Raw genomic sequence first — 13,534 nt, 5'->3', positions numbered from 1 at the left:
GAGACTCAGGCACGAGCAGAAGGACTTCATTCTGGGAAGCCACACGGCACGAGGTGCTCCAAACACACGGCCAGTTTCTCCCAGAGCACAGGACGCTGGCCGAGAAGACGGGGTGAAGCCCCCATCTCGTGGTGCTGAGGAGGCCAGTTCTCCCAGGGAGGGGCCTGCAGCAGACGCTCGTCAGTTCCGCTCTAGAGACGTGACACCAGCGTGAGCTGAATGTCCTAAGGCTGCACCCCAGCCCTGCTCACGCGCTCACAGCCCACCCGCACAGCAGGGGACCGTGTGGACCCTCCCGCAGGGGGACAGCATGGACGCACGAGGCCTGGTGTACAGTAAACACGAGAGAGGCTGGGAAGAGGCAGGAAAACCTGACTTCACACGAAGCGCAGAGGCGGCACGAGAAGGGTGAGCCGGGAGCTGCAGTTGGCGCCGGGTCGGTTTAAAAACCGGCCAGACACAACAGAGAGCAAATCCGGCCGCCCCCAGGGGGCGACGGCAGAAAATTCCAAGCTCAGCCTCGGAGGGAGAAAGGGGACCGTGTAGAGCAGAGAGGCACGTGCGACGCCCCCTGGTGGTCGCACCCACTCGCACCCACGGGCGCCGGGGCTGAGCAGAGGAGCCGGAAAGGGCGGAGGGAGGGACCCTGCGGAGCTGAAGGCGGGAACTCTGCAGCCTCCACGCAGGACGAACCCGCAGACGACGAAATCCCCGAAAAGTCAGTACAGTAAACACAAAGAGAACCGCATCTACGCCCGAAGCCGAACTTCTGAAACCGAAAAGAAAAAGAGACAGTCTTTAAACGCGGCTCGAGGGACTAAAACGCCGTAGGAAGACGGACAGCGACGGCCCGTTTCCAGCAGGAGCCACGGCGGCGGAAGACGCTGCAGTGACTAACGCTTCTGCAGAGCCGGGGGAGGGCGACCGGCCGCGAATCTGCCGCAGCGGAGACACCCCGAGGAGGCGAAGACGCGCCGGGACCAGAGCAGCCTCTGGCAGCTCGACAAAGCTACGAGAACGGAAGAGATTGTTTCCTTAGGCTGGAATCACAGAGCTGCAGGGAAAACAAAACAAAACAAAACAAAACGGGGTAAACCCAAAAATAAACGCGAGAACGCCGGTCGTTTAAGGCGACCACGGCGCCCACGTGCCATGGAGCGTGCACCTCCGTGGAAGTAACACGCGGCAGTGGCACCGCGGGCAACGGCCACACGGCGTCGAGGTGCCCGGGCGTGGCAAACGCAGACACCAGGGGCCCCGCGTCGAAGGTGCAGTCTGTGTGTGACACCTGGCACACCGCCAAAAATACACACGCATTAGCTAAAAATATTTGGCATTGGAGATAAGATGGAATAATGAGAAATACTTGACCGACTCACAAGGAGGTAGGCGAGACGGCACCATGAAACAGCAAACGGATAAGCAGAGAACAGGAGCGAGAATGGACTTAAACCCAACCGGATTCACGGGTCTTCACGAGAATGAAAGCAACGCGCCAGCCAGTTAACAGGAAAACGCCGTGAGGCCGGGCACAAAGCCGGACCCGGCCATCACCACGGGCTCCTCCTGGGAGACCCGCTTCGGAACACAAAGCCAGCCACAGACGGGGAGGGGAGGGTGGGAAAGCTCTGTGCACGCACCGCGCCGAAGGAAGCGGCTAACGGGGACCACTTCACAACGACGTTACCTCATAATGACGGACGGGCCCGATCCGCGGAAGACGACGCTATCCTGCATCTAAACACATGAAGCAAATGACCACAGAACTAAAAACAGAAGCAGGAGAGCCTCGGACACAGCCGGAGGGCGCTCCGTGTCCTGGGGAGTGTGCTTGGCAAGGTCGAGGGTTTGGACAACCCGCCTGACCGCTGCGACCTTTCCAGGGCACGCGAGCGAGCGATGGCACACGCGCCGCAGCCACGTCGTCATCCGACCTTCGTGGCGGGTCACGTGCTGGGGCGAAGGCAACTTCCCAGCGGCTCGCGCTTACTCGTTGCCCATAGTGGAGACCGGCGCCGTCTCCTGCCTAACGCGAAGCTCACGACGGAGTGAGTAACCGCGGGAAGCCGCAGGGAGAGGGAAAGCAGCGAAGCATCCAGAAGAAGTCGTGACCTTGGAGAGGCAAAGGTCGCTGCGACGGGACTCGGAGCGCCCTGCCCGGCTGGGTCCCGGAACACCGGGCTTCACCAGGAGCTCTACTCAGGGCAGCAGACGAGACACACGGGGGCAGGCGTGCCGGACGCAGAAACCCACCCAGGGCCTGTGAGGACAGAGACGCTTAGAAATCAATGGACAGCACGACCACTCACCCTCTACACGAGCCAAAGACATGAGCAAGCTCAGCAGATGACCAGGGAGCACGCAAAGCCACGTCCAGCGCCAGTGGTCATCGGAGAGACGCACACTAACCGCCAGGAGTGACCCAGAAGAGAGAAGCAGCAAGCCTCGCCCCTGTGGGCCACCCACGGGCCCACCCACGTCACAGCGCTGAGCACCGTGTGGCTGGGTGATGGGGGACGCTGCTCAGCCACGGGCAGGAACGTGGGCGGGCCTCGTGGCCACAGATCACAGCCCGCAGAGCCCACGAGCGGGAGGCTGGCTGAGGGGATCAGACCAGGGCCGGCCTGAGGGGTGCTGCCTGGGACGGGTTACTAGGGAGCCTGACAGGGCCGGGAATGCTGTGTCTCGATCTGGGCCGAGGTGACACAGGTGTGCACGTGAGCCAGACACGGCCATGCACGGCAGGCCCCTACTGTGCTCTGTCTCCATGAAAAAGAGAAAACGTTCCTCAATTCAGGACAGAGGGACAGAGATGGCCTGGGGGGGGTGCATGTGGCTGTGGGCAGACCCCCCAAGACGCAGCCTTGACTCCCCTGACCTGCCCCCTCGGCCATCGGGGTGCCAGCTCCTCTGCTGGCTGTGTGAGGGGCACGGACCCTGGGCCTCGGTAGGACTTGGCCTCAGCAGGGAGGAGGGAAGCAGGGTCAGCCTCAGAGCCGCGGGCAGCAAGGGGTGATGAAGGTTGTGGGCAGGCAGGAGGCCTGGGCCGGGCAGTGGCTGTGCCAGTCTCGACCCGGAGCCCGCCGGGGGCCTGCCTGCTCGTCCCCTGTGGCCGTTGTGGGTTCACGCGAGGTGGAAGACACGACAGGGTGTGAGAAGAGCTTCAGGGGATGTCACCTGAAGATGCTGCCACGGGGGTGTCATCCTTTCATTAGCCGGCAGGGGCCCCAACATCCAGACGGTGTCCCCCATGCCCAGATGGTGACCCGACAGGCACACAGCACCCCACATGCCCAGGCAGGTGCCGCGACGTCCCAGAGGCTGGACCGCCCCAGACAAGTCCTGAAGTCACCCCACGCCCTGCGACGGGCGCGCGCAGGGCGCATGCTCCGCTCTGGTCCGGGCGCCGCCCCCAGCTCTGAGCCGCCCCCCTTACCGGATGAGGGCGTAGTACTGCTGGGTGAGGTCCTTCCACTGGTCCTCCGTCAGGTCCTTGGCGGCGTCCTCGGCGACATCGACGTCCTCGTGCTCCAGCTGCCCCAGGTAGGCCTGGCACACCTTGCACGCCGTGTCCACCAGCTGCTCCGAGAGGCCCGTGAGCTCCGAGGTGGCGCTCTCGGCCCCTGAAACCCAAGCGCAGGCGCACGGAGTGGCCCCACCGGGGAGCAGACGAGGCCGCCCGCCCGCCGTGTCACCAGGCGTTCCGGTGACGCTTCTCTGGGTGGCCGCCTGGATGCCACGCCCGTGCCCGGGCAGGTGCCCGCACCCCTCCCGGCCCCCACGCCCTCCGAGCAGACTCCGCCCCTGGGCGGGGACGCGGTTACCCTCCTCGCCCCTGTGCGCAGAGCGCGGCCCCTGAGCGCTCGGTGCGCCCCGTGGACAGCGCGGCCAGCGCGGGGGGCGCGTAGGGCGCCTCCCGGGGTTCCGAGGGCTGCTTGCGCCGCGGACCCCCCACGCGGCATCTCACGGCCCCTCTGCGACCCACGGGTCGAGTCGCCAGGGGCCTCGGGAATCCCCAGAGGCAGGCAGGGCCCATCGTCCAGCGGCCTGGCCCCAGGGCGGGAGGCGGCGGCTGCGGGGTGGGGCCCAGGACTGGGCGCCGGCGCCGGGCAGGCTGCTTGGCCGAGCAAACCTGGAGGTCGGGCCGGTAGCCGGCGGGAGGACACGGCGCCCGCAGCGAGGCCCCGCCGAGGCGCCACTGGCGGAGGGAAGGCCTGGCTCCCGCTGCGGAGGTTTCGGTGCGCATCGGAAACGTGGAGAAAAGAGCGCGAACAACCATCCCAAAGCGAAGATGGCCTCGGTTCCGGCGGCGGGCAAGGAGCTCGGGAGTCTCCGTTCCACTTAACGACGAGCTGTACGAACTGAGAAATCCCCGCTCCTGTTGGGCCGCAGGCGACCCGGAGGAGGGGCCCGGAGCCCGGCTGAGTGACCACCCGCTGGAGGTTCCAAGTGCAAGACGCCCCCAGTTCAAAACTGCAGGGGGGTCCGTTCTGGGGGCCCCCTCACACTTTCTTCACTTTGATCTCTGGGAGCTTGAATGTCTACGAGAAACCCCTGTGACAGAGAGACCATTCCGTCCTTATCCAGGCCTGCCCTCGGGGGTGGCTACAGAGCCTGACCAACCTGGGGGAAGAGAAACTGTCAGCTCCAACTGGCGCCAGCGGAGAGGGGGACGGGAACGGAGAAGCACGCGTGGAGTCAGGGAGCAGGGCACGGGCTCGCCGAAGCCTGAGCCGGGTGGCAGGACCACGGAGCCCCCGCCCCGCGCCTGACGCCACATCACCAGGGTTAGTCACTGCGGCTCCTTCCACCTGGTACTCCACGTCCCGCTATCAGGAAAGATGACAAGGCACAGCGCACAGTTTGAAGAGACAGAGCCGGCATCAGAAGCAGACGTGGCAGGGATGCTGGAGTTGTCACACGGGACTCTGATGAGCGAGGGCTGTAGAGTGACGCAGGCAGCATGCCAGAACACACGAGCGTGTGAGCGGAGGGCGGGAACCCTCAGAAAGATCCAGAAACAGACGCTAGACACGGAAACACTGCCGCGGAAACGGAGAATGCCTTTCGCGGGCTCATCGGTGGATGGAACACGGCTCAGGAAAGACCTCTGAGCTAGAGGGGGTGTCAGCAGAATCATCGGAAACCGAAAAGCGAAGAGAACAAGACCGAAAAAAAAACTGAGCAGAGCTCAGGGGGGATTTGCAGCAGCGAACGCGTCTGGTAGACGAGACAAGCTCGTCACGTCCCTGGGCTTCCACCTTGAGAACCTAGGAAAAGAACAAGTCAAGCCCAAAGTGAGCAGACGAGAAGAAAAAATTGAGCATAAATCAATGAAACTGAAAACAGAAAATCAATAGAGAAAATAAATGAAACCAAAAACTAGAATTTCGAAAAGATCAATAAAATTGATAAGCCTTTGGCCAGACCAACTAAGAATAAAGAGGGAACACAAACTGCTAATGTCACAAGTGAAAGCGGGGACATCGCTACAGATCCCGTGGATGTCAGAGGACGATAAAGGCGCATTATGAGCAACTCCGTGCTCGCACACTCGGTGACCTAGGTGAAGTGGCCCGACTCCTTGAGAGGTGCAACCTGCCAACCTCACACAGGAAGAAACAGACAATCTGAGGAGGTCTGTATCAGTTAAAGACATCGAATCAATAATCAATAACCTTCCGAAACAGCTCTGGGCCCAGATGGGTCCCTGCTGGATTCTATCAAACATTTAAGGACTAAATTGTACCAATTCTCTAGTCTTTTGGAGGACGGAAGTGAAGGGAATACTCGTAACTCATCCTGCGAGGCCAGCGTTACCCCGATACCAAAACCAGACCGAGACAGCACGAGAAAAACCACAGAGCGATGTCTCTCGTGAACACAGATGCAGAAACCCTCAGCGAGACGTTAGCGTGTCGCATCCAGCAACGTGTGAGAATCACACACCACAACCAAGTGGGAATTATTCCGGCGCGCGAGGCTGCTTCAACAGGAGACTCATCGCTGTAAATCCATCAGAGCGACAGGCCAAAGAAGAAAAACTGCCCGATCCTATCGCTAGATACAGAAAAAGCTTCTGACACAATCCAGCACCGGCTCATGGTGAAAACTCAGCAACCGAGGAGCAGAGGGGGGCGTCCTCGCCTCAGCGAGGAACATCTGCAGAAAGCTCCAGCTGACGTCCTCCTGATGCTGAGCACCTTGAGGCTTCCCCGCTGGGGTCAGGAGAATGGACAGTGCAGAACTGAGGTCAGGAGCAAGACACACATGCCCTCTTGCTGTTCCTTTTCAACACGGTACTGAAAATCCTAGCTAAAGCAATAAGACAGGAAAATAAAATAAGAGGCATACAGACTGAGAAGGAAGAAATACACCTGCCTTTATTGACAGAAAACACGATTGTCTATGCAGAAAAGAAGAATTACCCAGAAAAACTCTTGGAACCAATAAGCGACTATAGCCCATCACTTTATAGACCAGCAATGTATAACTAGAATTTGAAATTTAAAAATGATGACATTTACATTAGTACTCCAAAAATGAAGCAAACAAACCTAACAAAAATGTATGACATATATATGTATATGAGGAGAACTGCAAAAACTCAAACAAACGGAATCAAAGAACTATAAATGGAGAAATAGTCCACGTTCTTGGGCTATGTCATTGTCAAGATGTCAGTCCTTCCCAACTTCATCTGCAGATTCTACACGATCCCAATAAAAACAAGACAAACAAACAAACAACCACCAAGTCATCCTGTGAATACTGATAAACCGATTCCAAAGTTTATACGGAGCAGCAAGAGACACAGGCAGAACAGCCAACAAGACATTGAAGGGGAACCAAGTCCGACGTCCAGACTTACTGCAAGTCTGCCGTGATCAAGACAGCGTGGTGTTGGTGACAGGACAGACGGACACGTCGAGGGACAGAACGGGGAGCCCAGAGCGAGACCCACGTAAACGTGGCCAGTCGTCTGGGACAGAGGCGCAGAGGCAAGTCGGAGGGGAGAACACGGTCTTTTCAACAAACGGTTCCAGAATAACCACATCCACCTGCAGAAGAGAAAAAAGTCCGAGCACAGACCTTGCGCCCTTCACAGAAACTAATTCGGAAGGGATCACAGACCTAAGTGTGAAACACGAAACTATCGAAACTCCGAGGGAGCCAAGAGGCCCTTGGGTGTGGCGATGCCTCTGGGAGCAACGCCAGAGGCGCCATCCGGAAGGAAATAAGTGGCAAGTTGGACTGTACTGGAATTTAAAACTTCTCTGCTGAAGACAATGAGGAGGCAAACCGCAGACGTGGAGGAGGGGTGCACGAGACACTAGCAGGCCGTTATCCAAATACCCGAGAACTCCTGAAACCCAGCAGCACGAAAGCCAACGACCCAACCGGAAAACGGGCAGGAGAGCTGAATGGACAGGTCACCAAAGAAGACAGCACGGCTGACCTTTGAGGAACATGGGTCCTTACACGTGGGTTCTTTCCAATAAACACAATCGGCCCTCCACGTCCGGGCTTCGCGCCCGCAGATAAGGCTGATCCCGGTCAAAACGGTATTTTCCATCCGCGGTTGGCACCCGTCGGGGAGAGGCACTGACCGCACGCTCTGCTCTGTGTCACGTTCTATGCGGGACTCGTGGATTTAGGGTCCTGACACTAACTCCCCCCAGACACAGAGGGATGACTGAAGTTTTCGGGGAGTCCAAGCTCATCTGTGGATTTTCGGCTGCAACGAGGGGGTTAGTGCCCGAGCCCCACATAGTTCAAGGGTCGGAGGGACATGAAGAGGTGCTCAACATCCTGTGTCGTCACCGAGTCACAAATCAAAACAGCGACACCACCGAGTGCCGGCGAGGGCGGGGAGCCCTGGGAACGCTCGTCCTGCCGGCGGGGACGCAGACGGTGCAGCCACTGCGGGGGGCGCTGTGGCCGCTCCTTACAGAACCGAACGTGCCCTTCTTACCACACGCCCCGGAGAGGCTGCTCCTCGCATTCACGCAGAAGAGCCGAAGACGTCTGTCCCCGTGAAAACTTACACGTGGGTGTTTATAGCACCTTCTTTCACGGTCGCCCACACTCGGGAGCAACCGAGATGCCCTCGGCCGGTGACGGGTACACGAGCCGCGGTCCACCCAGACAGTGGAGTGTCGGTCAGCGACAAAGAGGAATGAGCTCACGAGCCGTGAGGAGACCCGGGGGACCCCTGAATGGGCGAGAGCAAGTGGGAGGAGCCAATGGGCTGCCTGCCTCCCCGGGGAGGGGAAGGGGGAGGGGTGGAGACGCAGAGGGCGGGGTCGGCGGGGGTGGGGGAGGCACAGGCGGAGCACGGAGGGCTTGAGGGCAGCGAGACTTCTCCGTGTGACACTGTCGTGGTGGCTCCTGCCCAAACCCACAGGATGAACTGGAGTGACCCCTGAGGTGGACTCTGGACGCTGGGTGACGATGATGGGCAGTGTAAGTTCACCAGGTGTAGCGGATGTCCCTCTCTGGTGGGGACGCTGGTGCTGGGGCAGGGGGCACGGGCCTCTCCGCACCCCCTCAGCCTTTCTGTGAGCCTGAAACTGCTTCACTGAAGTGAACGACAACTAAGACCTTTTGGGGGCTTTGTGGGCCTCAAACCTGGAGGCCCAGCTCCCCGCCCCACGCAGGGGTGCCATCCCCGCCGCCCGCTTCCGTGGGGCCTGGTGGGACAGACTGCGGGCGGGGCGGATGTTCACACGGCCCGCTGAGCCTCTGCCGCTGTCCCCGGCCAGCTCCCCAGCCAGCTCGGCCTCGGACCCACGCTCACCTGTCTCGCCTGGCTCGCTGCTGGGGTCACTGCCACCGGCCTCCTCCCTCCCACGCTTGGCCTTGCTCCTGCTGCTGTCCTGGTGGCTGACCACCCACTTGAGGATGCTGGAGGCCGCCGTGCGCCGAAAGTCATCTGAAAGGAAACCCAGGCCTCGCCCCCGCCCGCGCTGGGGGCCCGGACCTCGGCCAGTGCCAGCCACTCTCAGCCCGGGTGTCCCGCGGCCTGCGAGGGCCCTGCTCCCCGCCCCCACAGCCCTCCGTAGGCCGGCACACCCCTGCCCCACGCACCCCGCCTCCACCCCCACTCCCAACCCACCCCGCAGCAGGCCCGGGGCAGAACCCACGCAGCCCCCTGTGCCTCCAGACTGCCTCCCCTGCTTCTCTGTCCTCAGCCCTCACCGCAGTCCCCTAGAAGGACCCCCATCATGTAACCTCGCTGACCTCCTGGGACGCGCCGGCCTCCACAGCCCTCTATGTGGACGGCCGGGGTCCAGACCACCCGCCCAGCACGGAGGAAGCCCTGTGCCCTGCAGACCCAGCTCTAACCCCGCTCAGCGCCTCTGCGAGTGACCCCAGCCTGTGCCCGCACGAGGCCAGCACTTCCCGCCCAGATCCAGTCCAGCCTCAGCTCAGTCCCGCCCAACATCCAGCTGCCCAGCAGCTCCTGTCCCCTGGAAACTTCTGGAACCCAAGCTTCCCAAGCAGCCTCCCCCAGGACCTTCACCGAGCCTCCTCCCTCCATCCTACAAATGTGCCTAAGCTCGCGCCTGACCGCGGGCCCTCTGTCCGCAGACACCCAGGCAGGCTGCCCACACCCCCTGGCTGGCCTGGCTGCCCCTCCCTCTGGGCCTCCACCCGTGGCCCCCCCACTCCTCCCCTGCCTCCTCCCTCCACTGCACGTCTCACACCCCGCCCCCACCGTTGCTGGCTCCCGGGAGCCCCAGGGCAGGTCAGGGCTCAGGGCAGGGGTGCTAGTAGATGCTATGTCTCCATGGCCCCGTCCCCGTTGGGTGCTCAGGAAATTAAGGTCCCCCGGACGGGCCACTCCCATCCCCCCCTTCGCTCTCTGTCCCCTGTGTCCTCCTGGAGCCCTCCCTCGGCCGCAGACCAGAGCTGCCCCAGCCGCCCTGGTGCTTAGACCAGGTCCCAGCGCCGTCCCCAGGCTGGCCGGCCTCTCTGGGGACAGGCAGCTCTGCGGCCCCCTCAGCGTCCTACGCCTCCCCCTCCTACATCGCCCATGCTGCCCGGGAAGTTCCTGGACCGGCCCTCACCACATGCTCGGAGCTGAGCCCCCAGGCACCCCACACCACCCGCCACCCCCCGTCCCCGGCCCTGTGGCCGAGGCCTGTCCCACCCCCTTCCGCAGGCCCCTGAGAAGGTGCGCGGGTGTCCCAGGGCGCGGGCCGCCAGCCGCTTACCCAGGAAGCCCTGCTTCTCGCTCTCGCTGCAGAGCCCGTAGCAGCGCGGGAAGAAGGTGTCAGGGTCGGCCTGGACGTACCACGGCAGGCTCCTCAGGTTCAAGCACAGCCCGATCTCCGGAGATGGCGGCACGTCAGGCCTGCAGTCCATGCTGGCCATCTCGGGCCAGCCCGCACGCCCGCCGGCCCGGCCGGGCTCCCAGGAGCGGCCCCTGCTGGAGCGGACGGCTCCGCACCCTCCCGGCCCCCGGCCCCCGGCCCCCGGCCCCCGGCCCCCGCCCCGGCCGGCTGTTTCCAGTGGCTGAGTGACCCAGGGTGCTGGCCAGGGCCTTGGGCTCGTGCTCAGGTCAGCGGCAAGCCTGGCGGGTCTGAGGAGGGGCAGGGCCTCCCAAGGGCACCCGGGCTGGCGGGTGCTGCAGTCCCCTCCCAGATCCCTGATGGCCCCGGCTCTGGCCCCGGGGGTGAGGGGGGTGTAGGGCCCACAGCTCACGCCCACCACGCTGGCCCCTGGATGTGGTCTAACCGCTAGAACCTTGGCAGGAGGGCCCACAGCCCAGGGTCCAGCCCCTCACCCCAGCTGGGGAGGAGCTGAGGGCACTGGGGTTCTGGGGAGCCCGGCCACCCTGGGCCACCTGCGGGAGTCACCTACACTGAAGGGCGCCAGTGGTCAAAGACTTCTTAGGACATACAGACCTCATAGGGAGCCCTGGGGGCAGCAACCAGCCTCGGCCCTGAACCCCCACGTCAACCTCGCCATCGAGGGGGTGGACCCCTACCCACCCTGTCCCAAGTGGGTACCCATAGGTCCCTCTGACCGGGCAGGCCCCTCCCATGAACTAGCCCTCGGGGTAAATGTGGGACCCCAGCCTCCAGGCAGGGCCGTGGGGCTGGGAGGAGGTGAGGCCAGGAGGTGCCAGTTGTGGCGGACACCACGTCACCGCCTCCCCGCAGAGCCCGTCACTGCCCCCATCCTCCTGTCCCACGCTTGGCCTGTGTGCCCAGAGGGGGGCCACCCGGGGACACAGCGAGGCCCATGCGGGACTCTGGATGGGTGGAGCGGGTGCTAAGGGACTCTGGACGTGATGCTGGGCAGAGGCCTCTGGCCGGGACGGCTGGGGCAGTCCTGAGGACCAATCCCGAGGTGACTGGTCCTCGAGTGGCTCTCCCACGGGACAAGGCACCGCCCCCCGCCCCCCCCGCCCCCGCCCCCCACCTCGCTCACCTTGGTGGTGAAGGAAGCTGTTTTCCCGTAGTGATTCAGCATCTGGTCACAGTTCAAGCTGTGGCAGTCGACAATATCCCTTTTGATAGTCCAGAGCAAGTATGGCGTTTCGTTTTTTACCAACCTGGACTGGCGAGAAAAACACCTTTGTCAACACCGTAGATGGGGACGTGGCCGAGAGTAAAGGAAGTTGGACCTAAATGACGTGCAGTGTAGGTTCTGACCTGTGTCATTGCACAAGCCCCTGGGGGCAGCTGTGGCCACGTGGGGTTTCTGCTGTGGCACGAAGCGCGTGCGGGGCTTCAGGCTCTGGGCTGCCGGGGCCCCCGGGCGTGGGGCTGCGAGGGGCTCTGGGCTCAGCGGCAAGCCCCCTGCCCCGGCAGCCCCCCTGCCTGCACCTCTGGGGGACGGGCTCCTCCCTGCTGCCCACTCCCACAGCACGGGAAACCCGGGGCCACCAGAGCCAGGGGCCAGGGGGCGGGGCTGAAACTGGACACGGTGTCCTCGGTGTCTGTGCTTTTGTGTTTACAAACAGTGGCACCAGTTTGGTCAAAAATTCTGACCAAATCGATACGAGAGAAGAAAAACATTGTCCAACACTCCGGGCCCCCAGAGACGAGCGTGGGAGGTGAAGATGTACAGGTCGGTCTCCGCGGACCGGTCGGGGCGCGCCTGCCGGTGCCTCCGCTCCGTTAGGGCCGGCTGGGGCCCAGCCCTCCTGCCCTGTGCACGGGCGCCACCCAGTGTCACCCAGCGTTGGCTTTTAGAGAAACGACTCAAGGAATGTGCTCAGCAGCCTGCCCCGTCTTGGCCCCTGCCCCATCTGACTGTCACTCCGTGGCCTGAGTTCCTTGCCCACCCTGCACTTCGGGGCTTCTAAGGGACGTGTGCTGTGACCGCCCCCCACGCTGGCGTGTCTCTGCCCCTGTGGTGCCTTTGGGGGAACGGGCACTGGGCCGTAGCAGTGGCGTGTCCGGCCTTTCTCATGGCGAACGTTCTCGGTCTCATCTAAGTCGCTCTCCTCCCCCGAGGGCACAGAGTGACCCTGCACCCCCTCCGGCAGCTCGAGTCGTCTCCTGGGTCTGCCTCGCCCCCCACCCCCGTGTCGGCGCCTTGTGTCTCGGCACCGGCTCTGCCGAGTCTGTCTCTGCCGCTGAGTCGCCACACCCTGGCTGACATCAAGGTCCCATGAACTTGGCCGACCGGGGCTCTGCTCCGCTCCGCGGTCCATGCTTGTGGCCAGCACGACACTGTCCTCACGGTCGCAGCCTCCCCGAGGGAGAGGCACCCGAGGGAGAGGCACCCGAGGGAGAGGCACATTCCCCCGCCTGCTTCCCGCAGGCCCCGGGGCTCTGGCCCTCTCCTCCGGGACTCCACGGTCACAGACGCGGCTCGGCAGCTTCCACGCGGGCACGCGGGGACGCACACGCACACGCACGCGCGTCCTGCCCCGTGTCGCCCAGGCGGCCCAACCCCATAGCCCGGCTCCATGGCGGCCAGTCACGAGGCACGGTGTGACGCTGGCCTTGCCGCCCTCCCGCAGGACACGGCAGGTAGCCCCCAGGGCCGGCTGGGTGTGGCGCCGCGGCGAGGTCATGGCCGAGCCCCGGGCGGCTCAAGCGGTGACGTGTGGGGACCTACCATCACGTCGTGGATGTCCTCTGGTCTCTCCAAAGCCACGTCTTGGTTTTCTTTGCCTTCAGCACGTTTACTTTCTGCAAACGACACACGGGGAGGCGCCAGCGTGTCACGGCCTGAACCCTAACCGCGGACCCTCGCGGCAGCGCCGGGCAGGTCTGGCGGGGGCCGTGGGGTCCTGGGCGGGGCGTCACAGCCCGGCAGGGCGGTGCGGACCGCATCGGGGCCTGGGGACAGACGCTCGCGCAGACAAAGGCCCAGCACCTACCGGCCGCCCCTTCGCCCTCGTCGCCGTGCGTGCTGGCCCTGGGCAGCGTGTGGACGAGCTTCTCCACCCAGCCCCTCCTGCGCAGGGCGGCCCGGACCACCGGGTAGTGTCCGTACAGGAAGAAAATCTTCTTTTCCTCAAAGTGAGAGCACGGTCTCGTTAACGGCTGCGAGCAGGTCACTTCCT

At 63.1% G+C, this 13,534-nt stretch overlaps 1 protein-coding gene across 1 annotated transcript in view; it reads right to left on the bottom strand.

Moving 5' to 3' along the window:
- TTLL8 (tubulin tyrosine ligase like 8) overlaps nucleotides 1-13,534 on the bottom strand; it is a 42,707-nt gene that overhangs the window by 20,749 nt on the left and 8,424 nt on the right. The window contains exons 3-8 of the mRNA XM_039863110.1: nucleotides 13,349-13,484; nucleotides 13,084-13,157; nucleotides 11,443-11,571; nucleotides 10,221-10,335; nucleotides 8,801-8,935; nucleotides 3,437-3,623 (exon numbers count right to left, since the gene is read on the bottom strand). Coding sequence (XP_039719044.1) covers nucleotides 3,437-3,623; nucleotides 8,801-8,935; nucleotides 10,221-10,335; nucleotides 11,443-11,571; nucleotides 13,084-13,157; nucleotides 13,349-13,484 — 776 coding nt within the window. The remainder of the gene's footprint in view (nucleotides 1-3,436; nucleotides 3,624-8,800; nucleotides 8,936-10,220; nucleotides 10,336-11,442; nucleotides 11,572-13,083; nucleotides 13,158-13,348; nucleotides 13,485-13,534) is intronic.

This window comes from Pteropus medius, unplaced genomic scaffold (genome assembly GCF_902729225.1).
Source record: "Pteropus medius unplaced genomic scaffold, Ma_sr-lr_union100, whole genome shotgun sequence".
NCBI lineage: Eukaryota > Metazoa > Chordata > Mammalia > Chiroptera > Pteropodidae > Pteropus > Pteropus medius.
Note: the sequence above shows the minus strand (reverse complement) of the source record. Positions and strands in the feature narration are given on the sequence as shown.